We start from the raw sequence: 25,895 nt of genomic DNA, 5'->3' as shown, positions 1-25,895 counted from the left end.
ATTGACTTGAATCTATCTTTAAAATAGTTTTAAAACTTTCACATGTCGAAAGTAGACAAAAGGGAAATTATGGAATAACGGGAGCAATTTTAACAACTTTAACGGTTGATTGACAACATTAAATTAATTGAATGTAGTTTAAAGCTGCTGATACAGAATGGGGACTGGAGTTTTTTATTTACTGTTATTTTTGTATATTTGTTTACTGCTATATGTTAACTTGATACTGAAATAGTAGTTTGGTTTAGCCTGAGAGTATTTTTGAACAATTTTGGAACTAATGCACAAAACATAAAAAAAAAAAAAAATTGAACAATTTTGAAACTAATGTACAAAACATTTAAAAAAAAATAAAAAATTAAAAAAAAAAGGAGGGTGGTGCATCAATAATCGTTTTATAATCGAATCGGAGCCTCTGAATCGTAATCGTAATCGAATCGTTAGGTGCCCAAAGATTCCCAGCTGTAATTAAAACCCCCCTTGATGTTTTCATTTTTATACAATTTGTAAAATCTAGTAGGTCAGCATTGTTGTTGATGTCGCAGGGCGGTGACGTCACTAGGTTACGCTGCCACGCTTCCAGAATATGACTCTAGTGAGATAAACAAATCATTTGTTCAACCCTTTCAATTTGAACCCAAGAGGAACATTAGTGAGGATGACAGCACTGTCAATAATTCACAAAATGAGCAGCAAAAGCAAAATGAACAGGAGAGATGGGATGAGATGAGACGAGAGTAGGAAAAAAAAGGTTTTCTGCCAAAATGTGCTACACTGGCAAATGGACACCCAAAGTACTACTGTGTGCTTTCAGCTTGTTTTGTTTAGATGCATACAGACAGAACATACTAAAGACGCCGTGAGAAAATACTTGAATGTAGTATCATATATATCATATAAGAGTGGTTTAAAAAAGCTATGTGACTAATTTGGTCAACTGATCAACAATCTGCTTTAAAGCTACCACAAGAAAACACAATGCTTAAAGTTAAAAGTATGAGAGGGACACACATGCAAAAAAATTTGAAACGGTAATAAATGACTCAACAAAAACACAAATAGTCAGTACTTGTTGCTTTTAACTGATGTGCGCATGTGCTGGACGTCTCGCCGTGTAGAAAGAATTACACAACACAGGTAGTGTTCGTCTAGTGACTGGGACAAACTACGTCATCACCCCGAGTGTCCATTGCACGCATAAAACATAGCTCCCTCCCTAGGTCAAAACAAAAATATTTCTATATAATAATAATAATAGTTCTAAATAATAGTTCTAAATATTAGATTTTTAAATCAATGGCAATATTTTATGTGTTTCTAATAACATATTTTAGTAAAAGAGAACAATTGTGGCTTATTAGTGCCTACAAGTCTTTAAATTACGAGGTTCCCTATAAAAATGTTATGAATCAAAAAATAAATCAAAGTAAGTATTCTTTTAGTTCATTTTATTAAAAAAATATATATATATACATACATACATACATAGATACATACAAACAAAATGGGAAAACTAAACGGCCAGTAGCCAAATCAAAACTAATATTTGTCTTTGTGTTCAACAAAATGAGATATTTGCAAACATCTGCGTTTGCAGTTTCTGGAATGAAAAATATATGATTTATAAATCAGCCAATTACTCGACTAAGGTTAGAAATCATTGGTACATGGTCAACTATTAAATTAAAGCTTTGTGGCTGCCCTACTCTTCACATACAGTCCCTTTAAGAGGTGCGTCTTAAAGCGACAGCACCTCATTACGACCGTCGTCTCTTTAGGTGTCCACACGTCGGACATCCTTACCGTTTACATCTCGGCCATCAAGACCCTCCGAGAGTTGGACCCGTCCATGGTGGTTTTGCAGGTCGCCTGCCAGCCCATCAGGAAGTACCTCAGGTAGGTCACGCGTTTACACCTCGCTTTCAATCAGCAGGGTAAATCGAGCTTCCGTTTAGGACTCGCGATGACACGGTGCGCCAGATCGTGGATGGCCTGACGGGCGACGCGGTGACCGGCTGCGCCGAACTGGCTTCGGAGCTTTCCCGAGGCGACCCGGTCACCCTGGAGATGCAGGACAGCGACGAGGAAGGTGGCGACCCCGAGGGCTGGGCCCCGGACCCCACCGACGCTGTGGCTGGTCAGTCAGCGTTTCTCTTCGGGGCTGCCGCTTGCGGCCTGTGTCGCCAACCTCTGTAATTTGCAGATAAGTCGGGCTCTAAGCGGCGCTCTTCGGACATCATCAGCTTGCTGGTGAGCATCTACGGCAGCAAGGACATCTTCATCAACGAGTATCGCACCGTGCTGGCTGACAGGCTGCTTCAAATGCCCAACTACCACACCGCCAGGTACGTGCTTGCATTTTGACGCCCATCGCCGTCAATGGCGACGAAATGAGATATTGTATTTGTCACATCTACAGGGAAATTCGGAACGTGGAGCTGCTGAAACTTCGCTTCGGCGAGTCCCACATGCACTATTGTGAGGTCATGCTCAAGGTAGGAGGCAGAAAAACGATCATCCCAGGTTATCTTATTCGCTACCACTGATAACCACAGACGTCCAATCAGTTTGAACTCGGAGGGTTGGCAGCAAATGAACATTCGTTTTAATCATGCAGTTCCGCAATATTTGTAATCCAACTTTTCTTAGCGCGTTGTTTTAGTTGTGCTGCGCATTTGCAGGTAAAATGTTAAGCCTAGAGTAATAAAATAACACGTGAATCATACAGTGCTGCTCGAAAGTTTGTGAACCCCACAGCGATGGTCAGATTTTTTGTAAAAAAAACTAAAATAACCTTATTAAATGTTAAGTTATACCCAAATCCACAATACTGACATTCCAAATAATGGACTGAAACAAAAGAAATAGTTATATTGTCATTCTTTATTTAACAAAAGTGGTTGATTTAAGAAAAACTCAGATATCATGTGTGCAAAAGTATGTGAACCCCTTCAGTTAATAGGATATTGCGCCTCCTTTTGCAGAGATTACCTCAACCAAACGGTTTCTGTAGTGACTAATCAGCCTCTCACATCTACTTTGGGGGATTTTTGCCCATTCTTCCTTGCAGAACGCAGTCAGTTGAGAGAGGTTTGATGGGCGTCTGGCATGAACTGCTCGCTTCAGGTCCCGCCACAGCATTTCAATGGGATTTAGGTCAGGACTTTGACTGGGCCAGTCCAGAACACGAATCTTCTTCTTTTTCAGCCATTCCTTGGTTGTATTGCTGGAATGCTTTGGATCATTATCATGTTGCATGATCCACCTTCTGCCAAGCTTTAACTTCAAAACAGATGGCGTCAGGTTATGTTCTAGGATTTGACAATATTCCTCAGAATTCATGATTCCCTGGACTATGTGGAGTTGTCCAGGTCCTGAGGATGAAAAGCAAGCCCAGATCTTGACATTCCCACCTCCATGCTTCACTGTTGGGAGAAGGTTCTTTTGGTGGTATGCAGTGTTGACTTTTCGCCAGACATGGCGGTTTTGGTTGTGACCAAACAGTTCAATTTTGCACCTACATCAGTTGATGAAAACTCTTTTTAATTTAGTCTCGACAACACAACTGTTAAAAAAACAAAAAAAAACTACTGAATTGATTGATTAGGAAATCAGGTTGAAATAATAGAAAATTCCAAAATGTTGAGGGGGTTCACAAACTTTTGAGCAGCACTGTATATACACCGATGAGCTGAATTATTGCAAAAATAATCGCCGGTTAGTCATATGATCGACTGTTTTGTGCGCAGGACATGGATGACTCGCGCCGTATCAACGGCAACATTTGCGAGGAGGAGGATGAGGCGGAGTCACAGGAAGAAGGGGTGGAGTCCGCGCCTGCCCCTTGGCTGTCGGCCATCATCTTTTCGTCAGAGTTTTGGCCGAAGCTCAAGGAGGAGAAGATGGAGATGCCACCGCTGGTGCAACACGCAACTGAAGCTTACACACGCCGATATGAGAAGCTCAAGGTAACCAACATTTGGGTAGGGGCGGATCTGGGAAAAATATTTTTGGGGAAGTGAGAGGGGGGCAGGAACTTTTTGAGTCGTGGCAAATATTTCATAATGGTATTATACATTATCGACTCTTTAATACAAGGGTCTCCAACCTTTTTTGCACCACGGACTGGTGTTATTTGGGTCTTTTTTTCACGGACCGGGGTTCTGACAAATTTTGCAACCCATCAAAAATTTCAACGATGCAGTTCTGCGCATGCGCGTAACGTTAAACATAGCCGCAAAATGCGCAAATGCAGCGATTCCAAAGTAAACACTACAAACTTTCTTAAAAGAAAGGAATATTAACTTGCGTTTGATCATGGAGTTGTAGAAAAAGTCTCCTCACATACATCCTGCCATGTATGTTGCACACAACAACTTGACACCGCTCTCACCATTAACGACTTCGCCTTGTCGTTAAACATTAATTAAGAAGCCCGGTTTCACAAAGATACGATGTTGGAAATTGGAGCAAGGTTTTCATTGCTCTTGTAGCGATGTCAGGATATTCCAGAATGACTTTAATCCAGAACCTCGGTAGAGTTGTTGTCTGAAATGAACGTTTAGTAAGGTCGCCGTCATTTGCGATCTCTACAAGTTGATTTTCCTGTTGCTCAGACATGCTCGAATCTAGAGCTGTCCCGACTAGTTGACGTCATCGATGACGTAAATGCGTCGACGGGCAAAACATACCGTCGACGGGTATTGACGGGTTAAAAAAAAAAATTACAATTAAATTAGAATGGCGGGCGCTCGCGATGCAAGCAGTTGTTACTAACACCCCCAAGGGGGCCGCTGTTATTTCAATGTGACCGGCATTGTCAGATTGAGCAAAGAGGAAGAAAGTGGGCGAGCAAGAGAGAGGGAGCGAAACAGTGAGTGAGATCGGTGAGTTTGGAAAGTACGCGGGTAGCGCGGAGTTCAGTGCCTGCAGACCCTGCGTTTTTGTTTTGGACAGTAAAAGTATCCATAAAGAGCCATTTAACGCCTCTCGGTGTTTTTATGCACGCCGCCGCCTTCCTGAGGAGGACATGGGCCGAACCGACGACAACGAGCCAAGTGAATCGCCGGTTCACTCCACACTATGGCGAAGAGTTGAAAACACCGCCAATTTCCAAAAAGGGCAGAATTGGTGACACATGAAAGTGGCATAAAGCCAAAAAAGCGGACCAGAATAGCCAGAGCCTGGAATAATTTCAAGGCAAATATGGAGGGTGCCACTGTGTGTACTCTTTGCTAAGCTGAGCTCGCATACCACGGTAGCACATCGGCTATGAACGAACACTTGAAGCGCCGTCACCCAAGTATAATTTTCCAAGACAACAAGAAACAACAAGCTAGCGGATTGTAAATCCATACAACTTTCTAACGATTTTTGAAAATGGAAGTTACCTTTATGTGCGTCGTATCAACATCCACTTTTACTTAATAAAATAATTAATGTATATATAATTATATATATATTAATAAATATATATTAATAAATAAATATATTAGGATCATGGAAGCTCCCACTTGGGGAAAATATATACATACATCCTGTATATACATAATATAATGAAAATATATATGGAAACAGCACTGGCCTGCTTACTGTAATCCATGACTGCACTAATGTTAGTCACTTTATATTATAAAGTATCATTGTGTATATACATATAGTAGTATACTATTAAATTAATACTGTATATTGAATTTTTGTTACTGTGAGTATGTGTGCCTCACAGTCAAAATAGTTGTGGTAATATTTCAGTGTGCCCTCTACTTTATCTATTTTCCGGTTAAAACAAACAAAAGTTGAACAGTTTTTCCCCTCCCCCAAAAATGCGGAATGCACACCAGAAAAAGCATCTGAACTCACACAAAGTATTCTGAAAATGGTTGTCCGGGACATTGCAATTCATTTTAACATTTAGAACAATATAGTCAATGACATACCACATAAAGAGTAAGAATTGTTTTGACTCCTGTTAAAGAGGTGAAGTCTCAGTGTTTCCGTTGACTTTTTTTTTTTGCACGCGTTAATGTCAGCATCATTTGACCTCATTGTTTGTGATTACTGATTTATTATTATTATTATTTATTATATTGATTTGTTATTCATTTATACATTAATAAAGAATGTAGGTGTTCCAAAATGTTTTTTGTGAATTAATAATCTTCAACAAAAATTTCATTATTAAAGTGGTACAACAACAAAAAAAAATTAGATTAGTCGACTAATCGTAAAAATAGTCGGCTGACTAATCGGGAGGAAATTAGTCGTTTGGGACAGCCCTACTCGAATCACTCGGTTTATTCAAAAACGGGTCACAAATCCACTCCTTCGCAGTTCATGGGTCTTCGAGGTTGTAGGCTCGTCAGGTGCCCTTTTCGCAGAAAAATATCTCCAAAGACGTCTGTTTTCCAGTCATCTTCGCTCGTGTGGGGGCTAATTATTTCCGGGAACAAATGTGCTGCGCCCGCGGCCTAGCAGTACGTTATTATCGAGGACAACCGCACATAGATATATTGTATACACAAACAAGATGTACTGCTAGCAGTCCAATCAATGGATTTCTATGACGACATTCTAATCTATCCCGTAGTATTATATCTAGAGTAGACAGGGATATTGGTGTGTTAAGCAGGGGCACAGGGTTAATTTAGCCAGAATGCGGTCGTTATTGAATTATTATTTCTGTGCGGCTCGGTAACAAATGCGCCGCGGCCCGGCAGATGGGGACCCTTGCTTTAATACATTTCACATTTAACACAGTCAGTTCCAATTTACCTAAAGAAACAAGAAATACAAATCAATTTTTATGTGAATGACAATTTTGTTGATGAAACATCAGATTTTTTTTAATGGAAAAAAAACGGGATATTAAAATTATAATCATTTTTGCATTTTGAATGAATAACATTCAATTTTGCTTAACTAAGATATATATTGATCTACATCAAATAATTATTGTACCCGTCATATCAACATACAGTGGGGAGAACAAGTATTTGATACACTGCCAATGAGTTTTCCCATTGAAAGTGTATCAAATACTTGTTCTCCCCACTGTATGTCAGATGTGTGTACATACTGAAATCTGTGTTTGCCAAGAAATCGTATGTAAACACTACAAAGAGGCACAAGTGACATTTAGAAACTGATGGAGAAACATTGTTCCATAAAATTTTATCATTATCAGGGTCATCACTGACACCAATATTTGATTGCAGTAAAAGTCGGATTAACTGAAGTTTATTCCCCCCCCACTGGTGCCGACTGGGCTGGCAAGCCTGTCTTTTAGGGTGGCAGTTGCACCCCCATTTCACCCTGGTGGATCCGCCCCTGGGATTGGTTTTAGGGCTGCAACTAACAATTATTTTTATCAGCGATAAATTGGACGATTAATCGGACAAATGTCACTTTTTTCAATTACCTTCACAATTTAACTTGGAAGTTGTTTTAGGTATCAATGAAGACAAAATTTATGGCAGCTTCCTGACTTTACTGTAGTCTACAACTGTACTGTTTTAAGTACATAAAATTTAATTTTAATAAAGGTTCTGAGTATAAAACATAAAAATAATTTCTCAGTACACAAATCTGACAAAAGGCCTGTTCATTTAAATAAAGTGTTGCTGATTGATATTTTTTTCTTGTGGGCAAAGCACTGATATAAATTTTGTCAATTGCCTATTATCTTTAAACAAACTAAACAAAATCAAATTAGGAGAAGGCAGACTGTAATGAATTTTTCTTTATCAAACAGTTGTTTGTAAATACAATTTAATTTTTAAAGCACACAGACTCTCTTGTATGACAATTAAGTTTGAATGTGAGTTTGTGTTGAAATGAGACTGTGAGCTGTTATGTAAATAGGTTCCATCTAACAGTAACTCAAGTGCTAATATGCTTCTCCAAAACACAATCCAAACGGACACTTAAGACACTGACTAGCATAATCGTTAACTAGGTGAGCGCACTGTGCTGAGTCGTAATGTCTCATCAACAAAGAATACAAACAATACAACTAGCCCCATTTACCACTGACAAAGGCACACTGGATCGAACAACAAAAAAAATAGTCGAACTCTCGACGCTTCATAATACAGTATTATTGACTGAGCAAAGTGTTGCAGTGAACTCTCTCTCTTGCTGTAATCACTGGTGCACGCTAGAGCTGTCCCGACTAGTCGACATAGTCGACGTCATCGATGACGTTAATCCGTCGACGAGCACAACATCCTGTCGATGGTTAATGAAGGGTTAAAAAAAATATATGCGTGGAAAGTTCAAAATGTCGGATGCTCTGTATGCAAGCGGGGAAAGCGGCACAAAGCCAAAAAAAGCGCACCAGAGTGTCCAAAACATTGACTTATTTCAAAGAAACAACAGAGGGTACACTCTTCTGTCCTGTCTCTTCAATGCCAAGCTTGGCTGCACGTCGGCCGTGAATAAACACCTCAAATGCCGTCACCCAGTTTGTAATTTTTTCTTCATTTTTTGTACACCAGAGGGTGCTGTCGCCTTACTGAATAATAATGTTTCATTGACAATGGGCCTATAAGTGCTATTAGTATTGTCCTTAATAGAAAATAGAAAGGTTTATTTCATGTTATGGTTTATTTTATGGTATAGAAAATTATATAAGGTTAAAAGGTCATAAATATATACAGTATATACAGTGATTGCACTCAAGGGAGAGATTGTCAATGATAAGGTAATAAATTAAGGTAAAGGGAATTCATTGATATATAAATAAGGTTTAATAGGAAAAAGGTGAAAAGTTTTTGTTAATTTCTAATTGTGTTGTTTTATTTGTGTGCACCGCAGCTCTTACGGTGTGATTACATCAAGGATGGAATAAAAGTTGTAAACCATCAGTTTAAGAGACCACCTTTTCAATCGGGACGCTACACTAGTTAATTCTATCAGCATTTTAACTCATTGTTTATTTGTGATTTATTATTGTTATTTACGTGTTTATTTGTACTTTAATAAATAATTTAAGTGTTCCAATATGTTTTTTGTGAATTGATAAGCGTCAACAAAAATTTCATTGCTAAATTAGTAAACAACCCCCCCCCCCCATTTAAAAAAAAAAAAATTATTAGATTAATCGACTAATCGTAAAAATAGTCGGCTGACTAATCGGGAGAAAATTAGTCGTTTGGGACAGCCCTAGTGCACGCGCAACTTCACTACTTACAAGACTGCTCATAACTTCCGGGGGAAAAAAATCGATTATCAAACTGGTTGGCAACTAATTTATTAATCGATTAGCTGTTGCTGCCTTAATTAGTTTGCTTGAATTCGAAGACTAGAAATAATATAAAAAATAAATAAAATAGGAAGGGTGGCAGTGATCATGTTTCAATGCCATTGATGGTGTCGTTAGTGACAGTCAATGGGAGGATCTTTGTTGACATATTTTTGGCGCATGTGCTATTGCTTGGAAGTTACAAACAGGTTAGTTTAGGTCTTTTATTTTCATTGCACGAAATCATCCAAAAGATCCCAACGGGCTTCAGACAATTGACATTTAAATATAAACGAACGTTCATCCGCCCCATCCCAGTCAAACGGATTGGACGTCTAGCGCCGTCAATGGCACTAAAATATGCATTCGCTTTCTTGCCACGGATCAAATGTCAGTTTCTTGTGTTTGTGCGTCAGGCCATGAGGACACTGAGCTGGAAGCCTCAACTGGGCTCGGTCACGCTGGACGTGGAACTGGAAGACCGCACCGTTAGCAATGTTAATGCGTCACCCCTGCAAGCCGCCATCATCCTCCTCTTCCAAGACAAAAGTCATTTCTTTTCTTGCTTTTACATATCACACATTGAATTTGGCGGTTTGACAAAGCGGGCTCATCTCCTTAGGCAACTGGAGTGCGGAGGAGCTGAGCGCCGAGCTGGGCGTGGCCACGGAAGCGGTGAACCGGAAGTTGGCGCTGTGGCAGCAGTTGGGAGTCCTGCGCGAAGAGGGCGGCGGCCGCTACGCCGTGCAGGAGAGGGCGGCCGCCTGCAAGGACAAGGCGGAGCGCGGCGGTGGTGGCGCCATGGTAGTGGTAGACAGCGACGACGAGCGAGACTCTAACATCGCCATGCAGACACAGCAAAGGGAGGAGAAGATGCAGGTGGGCAGGGAAGTGTTTTATTTTTGTTTTGTTTACTTTGACTGGGAATTGAAAACTTTGGGACTTTTTAACCGATTGAACAGCCACTCCATAGAAAAATTTTCACACAAAAAAGTCAATTTTCAAAATATTGTAAATACAAAAATTAACAAAGAAAAATATGAGAATATTAACGCATTTTATCCCTTTTTATTTAAAATACAGTGGTACAAATTTAATCCGTTCCAGGACCTGGTTTGTAAGTCGAAATGTTCATATGTCGAGCGGGATTTTCCCCATAAAAATAGATAATAATTCATTCCACAGTCCCGAAACCTACACTAAATCCTTCATAAATACTGCAGGTACTATTACTAATAGCAATTACACATAGCAAAACAAATAAATTACTGTAACGAATCGGGTTCCAATGTCGCAGTTGCGTTTTGCATGCTGTTCCTGAATGCACCGTGTGACTGACGTAAGAGTGGGAAGTTTTTACTTTCACTTTTAATGTTTTGTTGTTGTTGGCAGGGGTGGGGGGACCGGTGAGCCGCATTGTGTCGTCAGTTCACGCACACCACGTTCATATTTTCCTATCATTTCCTTCTTAATTTCAATGGTAAGCGTTACCTTTTTCCTTTTTTTTAACCACCTGTACTAACCATCTTGGGACCCATGTTGAGTTCTCTCGCAAGAAAATCAGTCTTGCAGGAAAACAAATGAAATTGCGATGTAATAAATCGCAACATTTCGAGCATGTCGTCATATGTTGAGACAAATGGCGAGTTACATTTTACGTCTGATGTCGAGGTACCATTGTATATTCTTAAAATATAAAAAATTTAAAAATATAAACAAGTTTTCTTTTTTTAAAAAAAAACACTATTGTTCTTTCCTTATTATTTACATTACACGTCATTTTAAAAAGGTGAAATTAATCATTAAAACAAGTTTTTAATTTAAAGGTACAAAAATGAGAGATTTCTGCATTTACTGTTGTCCCTTTGATTTAAATTTACAATGCATCTTAATATTTTTTAACTCGTATTTTTAATCAAAAACGGTGAATTGTTTTAAAAAAACTGGAGAATGACAATTTACTGTTGTCCTTTTTAGTATTCCCTTTATATTTGTAGTTAAAAAAAATAATAATAAAAACATTCGTCCACAATGTGGAGATGATGAATCAACTAGCAGTTTAGTTTCCTACTAGTTTCTCATTAATTAATTGATCAGTTCTCGATTGTGGCAGCTCCACTGCTATTGACGGGGATGAAGGTCCAATCCATTGATCATGACATGGACGTCTATCGCTGTAGCCAATAAATTCAGGCATGAAAATCTCTCACCTTTCGTTGAAATTTGCAGTTTTGAAGTAAAAAAAGGGTGACCTACGTGAATTGTGTAGATTCGAGGAGAACATTTTTCAGGGGGGGGCGGTTATCGAGAGATTTTTTAATGTCGGACTCTTGGTATGCAAGTGGGGTAAGCAGCACAAAGCCCAAAAAACGCATCAGAGTGGTCAAAACATTGACTTATTTCAACGAAACAAAGGAGGTACACTGTTGTGTCCTGTCTATTCAATGCCAAGCTTGGCTGCACGTCGGCCGTAATTGACAGGAGACAATTACAAGCTGGCAGATCGTAAGTCCATCTAACTAAAGGCATGTTTTATTGAAGTTGCTAAGCCTGTCGCGATATGCAATGAGTCCATTTATTGCACGGTAAATTAAAATTATGGCGGTAATTTTCACGGCTGCGTTTTATCACCACGTGTGCGGCATATGAGACAACAGTTCCTTTCACAGATGTTTATTGGTCATCAGCACGCCGTAGAATTAAAGTTCAGACATACAAAACAAGGAAACACATCTACATTGAGGCTAATGGGGGAAAAAAGACAACCTACTTTAGCCTGCCATAAAACATTTGCAGTCTTCTCAAAAAACCCAAACTTGCGGTTAAAAGGTGACACTTCAAAAATGAAAAATCGCTGGTTAACAGCATTTGTAAATGAAAAAAATTTTTGATTACTGACACCACATGCAATGACAAAAAGAGCTTTTTTTGCGGAGTGTAAAGCTTACGGTTAGAGGTAGAGATGCCGATCGATCGGGTCCGATCACATTATTTTCGAAATATTGGAATCGGCAAAAAAATATCGGCCATGCCTTTTTTTAATATATATATATATACATATATATATATATATTTTTTTGATTAAATCGTTTTCTAATTGTATTTAACGTTACAGACATAATATGTTACACTCATCCAGAGTCTTTAGGTAGTCTTTAGCTTAAGGTAGGGTTATCAAATTTATCCCGATAATGGCGATAATTAATTTTTTAAAAAATGTATCACGTTAAAATATTTAACGTAATTACTGCATGCGCTGCATGACCCACTCACGCATTGTCGCGCTCAATCGGTAATGGCGCCGTTTTACCTATATAGAGATAAAAGGCAGCGTAAATTGAGTAGAGTGAAGTTTGACAGCCTTTAAAGCCTATTTTTAATTAGCCAAAGCCTTACAATCCCTCTCCCTATGATTAGAAAGATCATGGGAAGCAAGGTAGCAATTGATCTTTTTCTTAACACCTTATATGTTATTCCCCAACGCAGAGAAGATACAGTGGGGGTTCCCATTGGCAGTGTATTAAATACTTGTTCTCCCCACTGCATATCAATTGGTAGCACTACGCACAGTCATGGTTCCACTTCCCATCATGCATTTGGGCAAGGCTACAGTATCATTTACTGAAAGCTCAACAAATACACTAGATGGCAATATTTAGTCACAATATACAAAGTCTTTCTATCCGTGGATCCCTCTCACAGAAAGAATGTTAATTATGTAAATGCCATCTTGAGGATTTATTGTCATAATAAACAAATACAGTACTTATGTACTGTATGTTGAATGTATATATTCGTCCGAGTTTTATTCATTTTTTTCTTAATGCATTGCCAAAATGTATATGATCGGGAAAAATTATCGGGAATGATTGGAATTGAATCGGGAGCAAAAAAAAGCAATCGGATCGGGATCGGCAGATACTCAAACTAAAACGATCGGATCAGGAGCAAAAAAACATGATCAGAACAACCCGAGTTAGAGGTTTATCAAACGTACTTCCAGTAAACATTTCAGAATATACGGTACTACAATATTAATGCTACATATTTTTAAGGTTTTGAATTATATTGGAAAGGCGAAGTCAGTGTTCTGAATCTGTTTACGTTCTATTCTTTTGCACTAGTTATTGCTATCGGCTTTTGACCTCATTGTTTATTTGTGATTTATTGTTATATACGTGTTTATTTGTACTTTAATAAAGAATTTAAGTGTTCCAAAAGGTTTTTGTGACTTAATAAGCGTCAAAAATTTCATTCCTAAATTAGTAAAGAAAGAAAAGGGGGTGTGGGGGAATTATTAGATCATTTGACTAATCAGGAGAAAATTAGTCGTTTGGGACAGCTCTACTTGTATAGAGTACCGGAACATATTTCCTCCACACCCTTCTCACGTTTTTAACCCCTGACCCATTTTCATGCCTGAATAAATGAATGAATTGAAATAGGAAAATCTTTTACGAACTACCACAACACATACTCTCCATTAAAGGAAGGCAGATGGAGAAACCTCAAGGTAACCTGAATGGCCATTTTGTTTGTGTGTCGGCAGCTGTTCTGGGCGTACGTGCAGGCCATGCTGACCAACTTGGAATGCATGACGTTGGAGCGCATCCACTCTTTGCTGCGGTTGTTTGTGGCCACGGGGCCCGTCGTCACAGAGATGGACGTGAGCGAGCTGGAGGCCTTCCTCCAGCGGAAGGTGGCCGAGCACCAGCTTCTCATGTCCTCTGGAGTCTACCGGCTGCCCAAGAATGCCTGAGCCGCCGCTGCCTAGAAAGGAGACGCCGGCGACAGTGCGCTGTCACGCTTTCCAAAAGTGCTCAAAGATCAACTCCTACAACATTTCCAGGTACGGGAGCTAATCCAGAAAGCGGGAAATTTCTGAAACCAGTTCAGATTGAACTCTTTTGAACGTCAATGTTGACTGTATTCCTAGCGGTTAGCTAGTTGAAACCATTCTGCATTTAAGTCTTTGTGTGTCAATCTGAGGGTATTCTGGGCAGTTAGTATAAAGCTAATGTGAGCAATTAGCTAGCTGGAACCATCTTGGATTTAAGACTTTATTCATGTGGTTGCTAGGCAACAGTTAGTTTGAAAAAAATAATAAGCCACAGGGTCACAAGTTTGTGGCACAGTAAGTGCAAATAAAAAAACTTGTTCATCTTTCTTTGTTCACGAGTCCATGAAGAACAGAGCTGGCGCCACCTTCAGGTCCATTTTATCCTCTTTGGCACCAGTGAGGCTTTTAGTTGGCAATGTGACACACACACACACACACACTTTTAGTTCATGGGAAAAAAAAAAACGGACACGCTATTAAAAAGCGGTTAAAGTTTTCCACTGACGGCAACAGACGTCCAATCCATTTGAACTGGAGGGCTGACAGCGATCGTTCAAATGGATCGGACGTATATCTACGTCAATGCTATTGAAGCATACTAACAGGAATATTTTTTTTAGTATTTTAGATGAATAGAGTACATTTTCCATACTAAATTAGCATATCGGGTCATGTGTTCTTTTAGTATTTTGACTTTCGATGTCCACATTTTTTCTTGGAAAAAATAATCACATTTTTGGTGTGTGGCCTCAGGCGGACGGAAGGAGGATTTTAAAAAAAAAAAAAAAGCTGCCCTTAACAACATTTCTTAGCTCTCTTCCGGCGGTCTCGCTCCCGTTGTGCATTGATGTTGACGGTGTCCTTTTCGCGCTCGCGTTCCCGCTCGGCCCGGCTCTGGCTCTGCTTCTTGGCCCGAAGGACGGCGTGGGTGAAGGCCATGAACATCTGCACGCAGCCACAAGGAGGTGTGTCAGCTCAAAATGAGGTAGAGAGAAAAAAAAAAAGTTGGCCATGCCACGCACCTCTTCCACATTGATGTTCTCCTTGGCGCTAGTCTCGAACACGCGCACTCCAACAGACTCGCCGAAACGCACGGCGTCCTGGGTGTCCACCTGCTTCCTGGCCGGATCGTCATTTTTGTTGCCCACTGAAATTACAACAGGAGGATTCAATTTATTCTTTTAGATTATAGCATACCTGTCAAGTTGTACGGTCTCGGCGTAATTTGTACAAGTGAGCACTGATTTTTAAATGTGTACACCGTAAATTCAAAATCTGTACATTTTTTATGCATGTTTTTTTTTTTTTTTCCTCTGATCGGATTTTGTCACCGTTTCGGCGTTACTATGCTGGTTGAATGATGCGAGAAAAGTGTGTGTTGTGACGCTGTAGCAAACATGATGCTAGGCTAAATGGCTCCAAAATTGCCTGACTGTAGCCGACAGCCTACAATCTACGCCTAGATATCACATGCATATAGAACTACATGCGAAATGACAGACTTGGAAACGTTAGTAAACAGCCGCCATCTTAAAGCAGTAGACTTCTCTGAAAGGCTCTGTTGTAGTGAACCTTCCTAGCGAACCTAAGTATCTTTTTATCTAAAATACTCCTAAATCGGCAAAATCTTGACTTGAATCTTTAAATGATGAAACGGTTTTAAAACTTTCACGTCGAAAGTAGACAGACGGGAACTAATCCAAAAACAGGAGCAATTTTAAATACTTTAACAGTTGATTCACAACATTAAATGACTTCCAAACATAGCAAATGTTACTATGTTTTTTGTTTTGTTTTTTTGAAAAAATGAAAATAAACACGAAAAAGTAACACCAGTTTCTTTACCAAGTAACTACCATATTGGCCCGAATATAAGACTGTTTTTTTAAATCGAAATAACACAGAAAAAGAGGGGTTCGTCTTATATTCATGACGCTAGATGGCGCCAGATATCATTGAAGCGATGTTCTGTCATGACAGATCTCAGCTACTCTCCCCATTCACGACGCTGGATATCATTGAAGCAAGCAATGTTCTGTCATGATAGATCTCAGCTACTCTTTTTAGTTTAACCAGTTTGCATTATTTTATTGCAAAGTTTTTCCTTATTCAGATTTGTTTCAAGACTACAGTTAAAGTTCGACTTCACTTTGATGGTTAATGCAGTTATTGCAATTTTGTTGTTTTATCACAATAGATTGGTTCATTTACATTTCAAAAACCAGAAGCCATTCATTTACGAATGTGATTGCTCTTTAGTTTACATATTTAAATGTTCAGATATTAAGATTTGAATGAGGCAAAATAACATGCTTTTTCTCTCAAATATATTGTTATAATCATTTATTTCGGATGTACTGTAATTATTTTCTGTATAAAAAGTAATTTGGTGTTCAAAAAGTCTTTTTTCAAACTTGAGTCTTGAAAAAGAGGGGGTCGTCTTATAATCGGGCCAATACAGTAATTACTCTTACATTCAGGTAACTGAGTTACTAACTCAATTACTTTTTGGGAGAAGTAATTTGTCACTGTAATTTTTAAAAGTAAGATTGAAGAACACTGGTCATAAAGATGAAGTCTGCTGAATGAAAAGTGACGAAAGCGGAGATTTTATTCTGCCAATTTGTTGCCGAACACAATGTGCCTATTAGTGATCAGTTCTTAGAATTTGCAAAAGATAGGTTCCCTGACTCAAAGATTGCATCAGTAAATTAATTTTATCAATTGACCTTTTTAATTTATAATTGGACACTAGGCCTGTCGCGATAACAAATTTTAGTGTGCGATAATTTATCTAATAAATTATTGCGATATGCGATACTATTGCACCCCCCCCCATTTTTTTAAAAACCAATTCACAATAACACAGTGAGAATATAGTATATATTAATAGATCAAGTACACCCATTTAGACGTGATATTTACTCTTAAATTCAAAAATACTTTTTAAGAAATCACAACTAAAAACAATAGACCATGCCTCTTAAGTAAAAGACAACCATATTAATACCGCACAGAAACACAGAATAAATAAAATGTGTTTTTCAAGAAAAAAATAAAAATAAAATTGCACTTTATAACTTTAGCATTTAGGCAAATGAAAACTTTTCCCGTCATAGCTTCTGCAATGGTGTTCCATAGGGATGCAACGATACAGTTACGGTAAGTCACGGTTTGGTACAATTTTGGATACGGGAGACACGATTTTCGATCTGATTCAATACATTTAATGCTCTGAAAAAAAATATATATTTTTTTGTTTCGGGTTTTTTTTGTTTTTTGTTTTTTTTGCTAACGAGCAAAAAATTTATTGCCATCATATAAACATATATTTTAGTGCATAATATTTATGTACTTACTGATCTGAAAAAAAATTGTATAAAAGTGCTGAGAACAATCTTCACTGTTTGTAAAGTGAGGTGGAGCACACTGTTGATTGCTACAGCTCTCTTAGCAGCTAGGTTTACTACATGAGCAAGACATCCTATTTGTGGTACTGAATTAACAATATTTGCAACATTAGCTATAGTCACTGGTATGGATTGATTTGGCCTTCTTAACTTACATTCAGTCATGACAGTTTAGAATTCATCGATGTAGTATATGGACTACGTGTCCCATAATCACTCTGGGCTCATGTAGCCAATGGAATGGGACGTAGTACATCTAGTTTGCTATTTCATGATATCTAGTGTATGCGCGCATTAAAAAAGTTAGCAAACACCGCTGAAATCACGTCTGCTCATTACTACACAACACCAGCATATGACAATCGACTTTCATAAACAGGACGAGTTTGAAGCACAGCGATCTTAATTTGCCACTCAGTATTCATTCAGCTGTTCGTTGTCAAAGCGAGGTTGTTCGTAGCAGCCAAGTCGGTAACAAAGTTTTGGCGGACTTCGTTGTAAATATCCTGCGTTGTGCCAAAAAATAGCCGCCCTGTGTGAAATGTCACTCCCGACGGGAGCGCCCACACGTCAACAACACCGGCACGCTGGAGATGGTCCGCAGTCACTCCGGAGCACTGACGCGTCTGGTAAACGTTGAACAATAGGATATAACTGTAACGATTGGCTCCGGTGCTAGTTTTTGCCAGATCTGGGACGAAGATGCATTTTGCGCAGTTAGCAACAAGGAATCCGAACTTACAGCATGTTTGCCGCACGTGCTCGCGAGGCGATAAATCGCAGCAGAAAAATTACCGCCTTCATTTTTATTTATCGTGCGATAAATGGAATTATTGCATATTGCGACAGGCTCATTGGACACGCTAACGAACTTCAAGTCAAACTGAATTGCGAGCTGAAGTGCAGCCATCAAGACATGGTAGAAATTGCCAAAAGTGCTACATACAATGAAAATGAGTCACTGTGAAATTTTAGTAATCATGATGTAGCTGAATATACTGATTGTTCTTTGATTGCACCAGGTTATATGTGGCAATATTACCAATAAATTAATATTATTTTAAAAATGGAGTTTTATTTTTGTTTCATATTGCAGGCTATATACAACATTGTAAGATTAGTCACCAATTTGTAAGGGCATACGTCACTATTTGTAACATTGCCAATGGCCTCGGGTTGACAGGTATGTTATAACTACTGAGGAATGCAGTCCTAAAATGAAATCGGTAATTAAATTGGAATTTGGAATTCTTACAGTTTTTGTTTTTTTTTTCCAAGTGAAATTTACGCCTTTTTACAGAACTAGTTAATCTGGAACCACAGTTTACTGATACCGGTACCCCCTGTCAAAAAGGATTGGACGTCCAGTGCCGTCTATGGCAGCCACTGAATTAAAAATAGACAAACGGGGATCCTGGAGCGTGTGAACGATGTTGCGTTATGACTGACCGAGAATTTTGCAGACGCTGTCGCAGTTCTGAGAGATTTCGTTGAGCCAGCGCTTGACGTTGACAAATGATTCGGGATTGGTCACGTCGTAAACGATGATGACGCCATGAGTGTTTCGGTAATACCTGAAAAAATACAAAACAATCACTGTGAAGGGCTACAATTGAATCTGTTTCTGGACGTCTATCACTGTCAATTTTAGGCTAGGTGTTAAAAACAAATACACTAATTGAATAAAATGTGATGTTGTTGGGCGCTCACGTGGACGTGATTGTCCTGAACCTCTCCTGTCCGGCCGTGTCCCAGATTTGTAATTTGACGCGCTCGCCATCCACATCCACCGTCCTGATCTTGAAGTCCACGCCGATGGTGGTGATATAACTTCCTGTGGGAGCGTAAAGAAGGGCAATCACGATGAATCGACGGTCAAATTAATCTACAACTAGTCTGTTCATGGCAAAAATAATTCGGATTAGTCGACTATCAAAATAACGGTAGTTGGCCGTCCCGCTGAATTAATGCCAATGTCGTGCTTGTCCAATGTGCCAAACTCACCGGAGAAGGAATTGTCAGCAAAGCGGAGCAGCAGGCTGCTTTTTCCGACATCTGGAAAAAGAAAACATGTCAAGTGCGAACACGGATGAGCGAATTGAATGAAACGAGACTCACTGGAGTCGCCGATGATGAGCAGCTTGAAGAGATGATTGTAGTCCTTTCCCGCCATTACTGACGGAATGCTCCGAGTCAAATTTCGGAATTGGGCTGTCGCCGCCACTCACGCAGAGATCAGCACTTGTCTTTGGGGTAGTCCTACTCGACGGCAAAAATTAAGGAGTTTAAAATTCTCTCGAGATAGCCTTCCAATGCAACTATGTGATTTTTATAAATTTTGGGGAATTTTTTTGGGGTCATTTTCTTAAACAGCTCTGCTGATTGTTCACAGGGTTGACACAATCGAATAATCAACAACTAGTCTAATACGGAGATTTAATCGACAACTATTTTGATAGTCGATTAGTCATTTCGAAGCATTATTAACTGGATTTTTTTTCCTTAAAATAACAGCATATTTACTCTTAAGTAGTTTAGTTTATTAAGGCTGCAACAACTAATTTATTAAATATTTATAAATTAGTTACCAACTAATTTGATAATCGATTATTTTTCGGCAGCTACGAGCAGTCCCGTTTGAGTCCTTGTTTGTGTGTAATGTAAGGCTGCGCGCGCCAGTGATTGAAGCACGAGAGAGTTCACTGCTACACGCAGGTTGGGTTGCTGAATCAATAATATTACAAAGTGTCGAGAGTTAAGTTGTCTTTTTTGGTGGTAGATCCAGTGTGCTCCTGTCAGAGGTGAGTAAATGAAGCCAATTGTATTTTTTTTATTCTTTGTTGATGAGAAGTTACTACTCAACGTGGCGCGCTAAGCTAGTTAGCGATTATGCTAATCAGTGTCTTAAGTGTTCATTTGTATTGTGATTTGGAGAAGGGTGTTAGCACTTGAGTTATTGTTAGATAGTAAAGTTGTCTCATTTCCTTTTATAAAGAAACCACAAACATAAACATTTTGATATAACAGCTTAGAGCAGAGGAGGGCAAACCAGTCCTCGAGGGCCGCACTGGGTCCAGGTCTTTTTTCAAACAGATCCAGCACAGACATTTTAACCAATGAGGTTTCAGTAGAAACAAGAAGCACCTGACTGCAATCAACTGATTGCACTTATAAAACACCAGATTGGTGGAAAGGTGTTCTCCATAGGTATGAATAAAAACCCGCAGCCACTGCAGCCCTTTGCAGATAGTTTGCCCACCGCTTGCTTAGAATCTCCTTTCAACACAAACTAACTGTAAATTGTCATACAAGAGAGTGTGCTTTGAAATTTGGATTGTATTTGGGCCTGAACGATATTAAAAAACACTATAATTGGGACTTTTGGGGGGGGTGCGATATTAAAACTAGAAGAATTTTCACCAGATAACTTATATATAGCTCTGTTTGGGATAGGCCTGAACAATAGTAGAAAAAAATTAACATTGCGATATTTATTGCCAAGGCTCCACACTTACGTTTTGCATTGGTTGCACCTAACTTTTCTTAAGGTGCACCAGGACAAAACTTGCTGGTGCTCATGCTCATGCTGTCGAGAAAAGCCTCTCATTTACACAATGAATGACTGGCACAATACACTTAAGACGGGGCTGCAAGTTTAATGATGATTAACACATTTGTGCCCTTGATCGTAGAGTTACAGAGGCTTCTCGGGCCAGATCAAATTTACAAACCTGTCAATCATTGATAACGTTATGTACCAAATGCCAGCTGCACTGGTGACCGAGAAAAATAGTTTGGTCGCACTGCCTAGCATGAGGGAGGGTGAGAGGCTGTGGCGCTGTATGAGCATTAAACAGAAAAATATGAATGTATTTATGTAATTAAAAACCAGATCCTTTTCGCCCGATTCCTATCCCCTGAAAAATGGCGCGATCAGCCCGATTTCTGATCACATGATCGGGTCGGGGACTTCCCTAATTTATATAATGGCGTCTATAAAAGGGATCCAGGGTCTGCACATGATCTGCTAAAAACAAAAGTTTACATGTATTAAAAAATAAAAAATAAAAAACGATTGCACGTCCTGCGATGTGACTATTGCGCATGAGCACATTGCGATGTTCAAATATTGTGCAGGCCTAATTGTATTTAAGAACCACTGTTTGATAAAACTGATTCATTACAGTCTGCCTCTTCCTTATTTATTTCCATTTACATCAGCGCTTTGCCCACAAGAAAAAAAATTCAGTCAGCAGCACTATCTTTTATTTGAATGAGCAGGACTTTTGTCTTTTTTGTGTACTGTAAAATTCTTTTTATGTTTTATATTCAGAATTGGGCCAATCATTGGCACCGATATTTGGAAAATTGATACTGGGGAACGATTATTTTCTATTTGTGCGATTCAATAAGCATATTTTAGGCATTTCAATGAAGTTCAGCGTTTGCATTATTCATTTTTTACACTTTTACCGCAAATGAATATCGGCTCCAAAAATTGGTTATCAGCCCCTCTAACTACTAATAATCGGTATCGGTCCTGAAAAACCCTTATTGGTCGATCTTTACTCAGAGTCTTTTTTAAAAACAGTACAGTTATAGACTACAGTTAAGTCTGGAAGCTGTAATAAAATAAAAAAGGAACTAGTCATCCAGTTTGTCTTCATTGTTACTCACAACATGCTGAAAACAACTTTGTTAAATTGTAAAAGCAATTGAAAAAAGTGATTTATCCAATTAATTATAACAATAAGCGTATTATTTATATTTAAATTTTTTACCTCCACCTGTAGGTGACACCTATACACTTTGAAAGTTATGTATTCAATACTGTATGTGTCTTTTTGTCTGTACATCTTCAAGATAACTCAAGAACAAATGAAGGGATTATTATCAAACTTGCAGGATTTGTTTGTTATTATGAAACAGAAGAGGTGATACAAGTTTTGGGGTAATAAGGTCAAAGAGGCCAGACTTTACTCATATTTGCAGGGCAGGTGATGAGAAGAGAAAGGGTCAAAGGTCACAGAGGTCAGAAATATGGCGATTCTTTGTTAAAACTATTATTTTTGTTTTGTGTTGCATGTTTATGACGCACTTTGGTACAGCTGCAGCTCTTGTAAAAGTAAGACAGGAATCTGACTGGCATTGATGCTGAAAGATGTCCAATCCATTTTGACTGGGAAACCTTGCAGTGTTCTCCCAGTTAAAATATATTGTACAGCTAACACTGTCAATGGCACTGAAACATCATTCACTCCTAGTTGAAATGGATTTGGCAGCTATTGCGGTCAATTTCCATCTTCATTTATTAACTACCACAACGTATATTGTGAATACCTTACACATACTTGGGCTTGTTGTGAATGCAAATTGAAATAAGAAAAATCAGTTTAATTAAGAAATGTCGTGATATCCATAAAATATTTGAAATGAGCTATCATTTGTGCCATTAGAGCACTTTTCCCCTACTTATGGTAAGTGCTCCAGTAAAAGCGGATTTTAAGGGGTGGGGGGGGGGGGGCTGGTGGCCGAAAAGTGTCATTGCATGAAATTGACTTTCCTATAAATATAAAAGTTGTAACGCAATAAAACGGCAACAAAAATGAATGGAAAAAAAAAAAAATTATAATGACGTCAAAATTATTTCTTGAACAGATCACATGAATAGCACCTTAGATGGTCATTTGCTTTGCATATAATTTTCAAACAAACAAAAAAAAATGGGGAGGACAATTTTATTTTTCAAATGATTATTTTCTTTGATTGAAGCAACTTTTTTTGGGATTGAATGATTTAGACACAAATGTCCTACCCGTAATATGGCCCAAACACAAAAAGGATTGCTTCAATCAAATAAAACTTTTTCAATGAAAAATTGTGTTCAAATGCAAATTTTTCAATCTCAAATATTTTTTCGCATTCAAAAACGTTTTCTATGATTAAATTTTTTTTTTGATTGAAGTGATTTTTCTTTTTGAAAAATTTTTTAAGCAACTTATTTTTTGATTGAATAAGAAAAAAATGTGGCCCAAACACAAATCAACATAACTTCAATCAAAAAAAGTTGCCTCAATCCCCCCGAAAATTCAAAGAAAATAGCTTTCACGTGCATTTTTTTTTAGTTTTAAATTGATTTTTGCATTCAAACACTTTTTATTGAAGCGACTTTTTTTTATTGAAAATATAGATTTTGATTGATGCAACTTTTATTTTGATTGAATAATAAAGACACAAATCTACCTCCATATGGCTAAATTTTTAACTGGGGTAACTACATTGGCACGACACCGGCGGGCGTACCATATTCAATGGTTAACGATCTTGGCGTAAAGTATTGCCTAAGCAGCCTGATTTAGAATTCCCTCAAGAATGATGGGAAACAAAATATGCTCATTGTCAACTTATTATTATAAATATTGTTGTAAGTTAATTTTATTGCTGACACTGCGTTTCGTCGTCATCAACATGTTGTGTGCCCCCCCCCCCCCTCCCAGCTCTAAAAGTCAAACTCCGCCTATGACCAGTGTATATATAAACAAAACGTACTTACTTTACTTACTTACTGTGTCCGGCATCATGCTGGTTTTCCGTTTCAACGGCGGAGTGACAGGCAACTACAAGATGTTCCTGTTCCTGACAAGTTCCATTATTGAGGCGTTCAGGAGCATCGGGAAGGTCAAGTTGCACTGTAGTTCTGTGTTCTTTTTCACTTCCACAAGATTGCCCCTTCCGAAAAGACTAGAAGAGGGAGAATATAAAGCATTTTGTAGACATTCAAATCCTCGCCAGAAAGAAGCTAACAGTAAAAACCATGCTCCATTCGCAAATACGGACATTCATCCATCAAGAGTTTGAAATATCACACGTTCACGTTTCACAATAAATCAGAGATCCACTTTCTTCATTCTTCAATTCGGCTGTCTCGAAACATTGAAAACTTTTTTAACAGTATTTTTCCATAAACGTGATAAAAAATAAAGGACAATGGGGGGGGGGGGGCATAAAAATAAATAGAATTTGCTTGAAAACAGGACATTCATACTGCGTTGTGTTTTGCTACAAGTCAGAATTGTTCACTTTCTACTCGGAAAATGTGCCGGGATGCCCCCACGCCCTTCCGAGAATGAAATAAAGTCATACAACACTTTACATTTAGCGAGTTGTAAATGAATTGCACGCACATTTGAGTCGCTGTCATTGAGAACAGAGCTAGCGTGTCATTGCTAACAATGCTAGCATTGTTAAACTGTCCGTTATTTTAAAGAAATACGTTTATTTTTAACTTCAAGTGTCCAGACTGCGGCACGTCCATGAAATTTTTAGTTGACTCTTTTGCTCGTTCCGTATGTTCCTCACAAAATTAAATCGTTACGGTAAATCTGGGGAAACTTTTCACGTCTGCCATGAGTCAACAACAGTGACAAAGAGTTGGGCATTTCCGTAACTTCTCACAAAACTTGTGGACAATAAATAAACAAACAAGGTAATTGAGGGAGATATTGCGTTATAGATATGAAATGTTTTAATTGTTATGTTTTAAAATCAAGAAGTGAGCATACAACGACTAGACGAAAGGAATCTTGCGACTTTCACGGGAACTTGAAGGCAGCATCGCTTACTATGAATCACGTGCTTTAGCAGATAGCATAAAAAGACAGTATTTCAAATATTTTGACTTTTCCAAAATTAAGAAATAAAGTAAAATACCTGTTTTAATGCTGCTAACGGGCTAACTGCTGCTGGCTGGCACTGCTGTACAAAAATATCGAACCCAACTCTATAATGACGTCACGGCCTAACACACCTTCCGGCTTGGAGCCAAACTTCATTCGTTTTTCCACAAAAAAGGAGTGTAAATACATAACAAAACATTTTCCCTGGTAATCCGGACCCCGGGTGATCGCTTTCAGGGAGACGCACCGTTCGGCTTAAGTTTTGTTCGTTTTAAAACACTGTGGGATACAATTCCAACATGTCACGAGAGTTTTAGCGCCCGCGATTGCTGCAATCTGAGTCATGAACGGCGAGAAACCGAAAGCGCTCCGTTTAGCGTCTATGTAAAAAAATAACACAACTTTAAATTCGGTTATAATTTCGATAGCTGAGTCGGTGCAAGTACGCTACATTGTTTGCATGTCGGACTTAGGACATTTGAAGTCCGTTTGATGTCCGCAGGCCGAAGCGGACCTGACGCGGAATACGAAACCTAACTCGTCCAAATTCGTCAAACTCACTTTGGATGAGCGTCACCTGCTCGTGTCGACTTGTTGGGTTCGGTAGCGGCTGCCCCCGAACGTGGAGAAGAACGCTGAGTGCTTCAATGTGGATTGTTGTGGGTCGACCACACCTGATGAGCCGCTCGCAGCATCTCGCGATGCTTTCAATGCGCCTCGGATAAAGC

The 25,895-nt window shown here is 38.8% G+C and overlaps 2 protein-coding genes across 5 annotated transcripts in view; one reads left to right on the top strand and one right to left on the bottom strand.

The window, feature by feature from the left end:
• Positions 1–14,507, top strand: part of anapc2 (anaphase promoting complex subunit 2) — a 24,224-nt gene extending 9,717 nt beyond the window's left edge. The window contains exons 7-14 of the mRNA XM_057860933.1: positions 1,779–1,896; positions 1,956–2,137; positions 2,204–2,345; positions 2,420–2,495; positions 3,750–3,968; positions 9,658–9,790; positions 9,864–10,120; positions 13,791–14,507. Coding sequence (XP_057716916.1) covers positions 1,779–1,896; positions 1,956–2,137; positions 2,204–2,345; positions 2,420–2,495; positions 3,750–3,968; positions 9,658–9,790; positions 9,864–10,120; positions 13,791–14,000 — 1,337 coding nt within the window. The 3' untranslated portion in view covers positions 14,001–14,507. The remainder of the gene's footprint in view (positions 1–1,778; positions 1,897–1,955; positions 2,138–2,203; positions 2,346–2,419; positions 2,496–3,749; positions 3,969–9,657; positions 9,791–9,863; positions 10,121–13,790) is intronic.
• si:dkey-16l2.16 (ras-related protein Rab-35) lies at positions 11,735–25,895 on the bottom strand. 4 transcript variants are annotated; one of them, XM_057860954.1, is made up of 8 exons: positions 25,729–25,895; positions 24,054–24,232; positions 19,610–19,750; positions 19,496–19,546; positions 19,202–19,325; positions 18,941–19,065; positions 15,104–15,228; positions 11,735–15,026 (listed from the first exon to the last, which is right to left on the bottom strand). In XM_057860954.1, the coding sequence occupies exons 3-8, from the start codon at positions 19,662–19,664 to the stop codon at positions 14,877–14,879; spliced, it is 630 nt and encodes a 209-aa protein (XP_057716937.1). In that variant the 5' UTR covers positions 19,665–19,750; positions 24,054–24,232; positions 25,729–25,895; the 3' UTR covers positions 11,735–14,876. The 4 variants fall into 4 exon arrangements, with proteins under 4 accessions (XP_057716937.1, XP_057716938.1, XP_057716935.1 ...); XM_057860955.1 differs by having other exon boundaries at positions 24,058–24,232; XM_057860952.1 differs by having other exon boundaries at positions 11,736–15,026; positions 24,045–24,232.

The sequence above is a fragment of the Corythoichthys intestinalis genome, chromosome 16 (genome assembly GCF_030265065.1).
Source record: "Corythoichthys intestinalis isolate RoL2023-P3 chromosome 16, ASM3026506v1, whole genome shotgun sequence".
Taxonomy (NCBI): domain Eukaryota; kingdom Metazoa; phylum Chordata; class Actinopteri; order Syngnathiformes; family Syngnathidae; genus Corythoichthys; species Corythoichthys intestinalis.
This window is presented reverse-complemented; position numbering and strand designations above follow the sequence as displayed.

Coding starts and splice junctions, on each gene's coding strand:
- si:dkey-16l2.16 (XM_057860954.1), bottom strand. CDS start 19,664: ATGGCGGGAAAGGACTACAATCATCTCTTCAAGCTGCTCATCATCGGC. Junction 19,066..19,201: donor TTCAGGACAATCACGTCCAC/GTGAGCGCCCAA, acceptor GTATTTTTTCAG/GTATTACCGAAACACTCATG. Junction 15,027..15,103: donor AGAACATCAATGTGGAAGAG/GTGCGTGGCATG, acceptor GGCTGCGTGCAG/ATGTTCATGGCCTTCACCCA.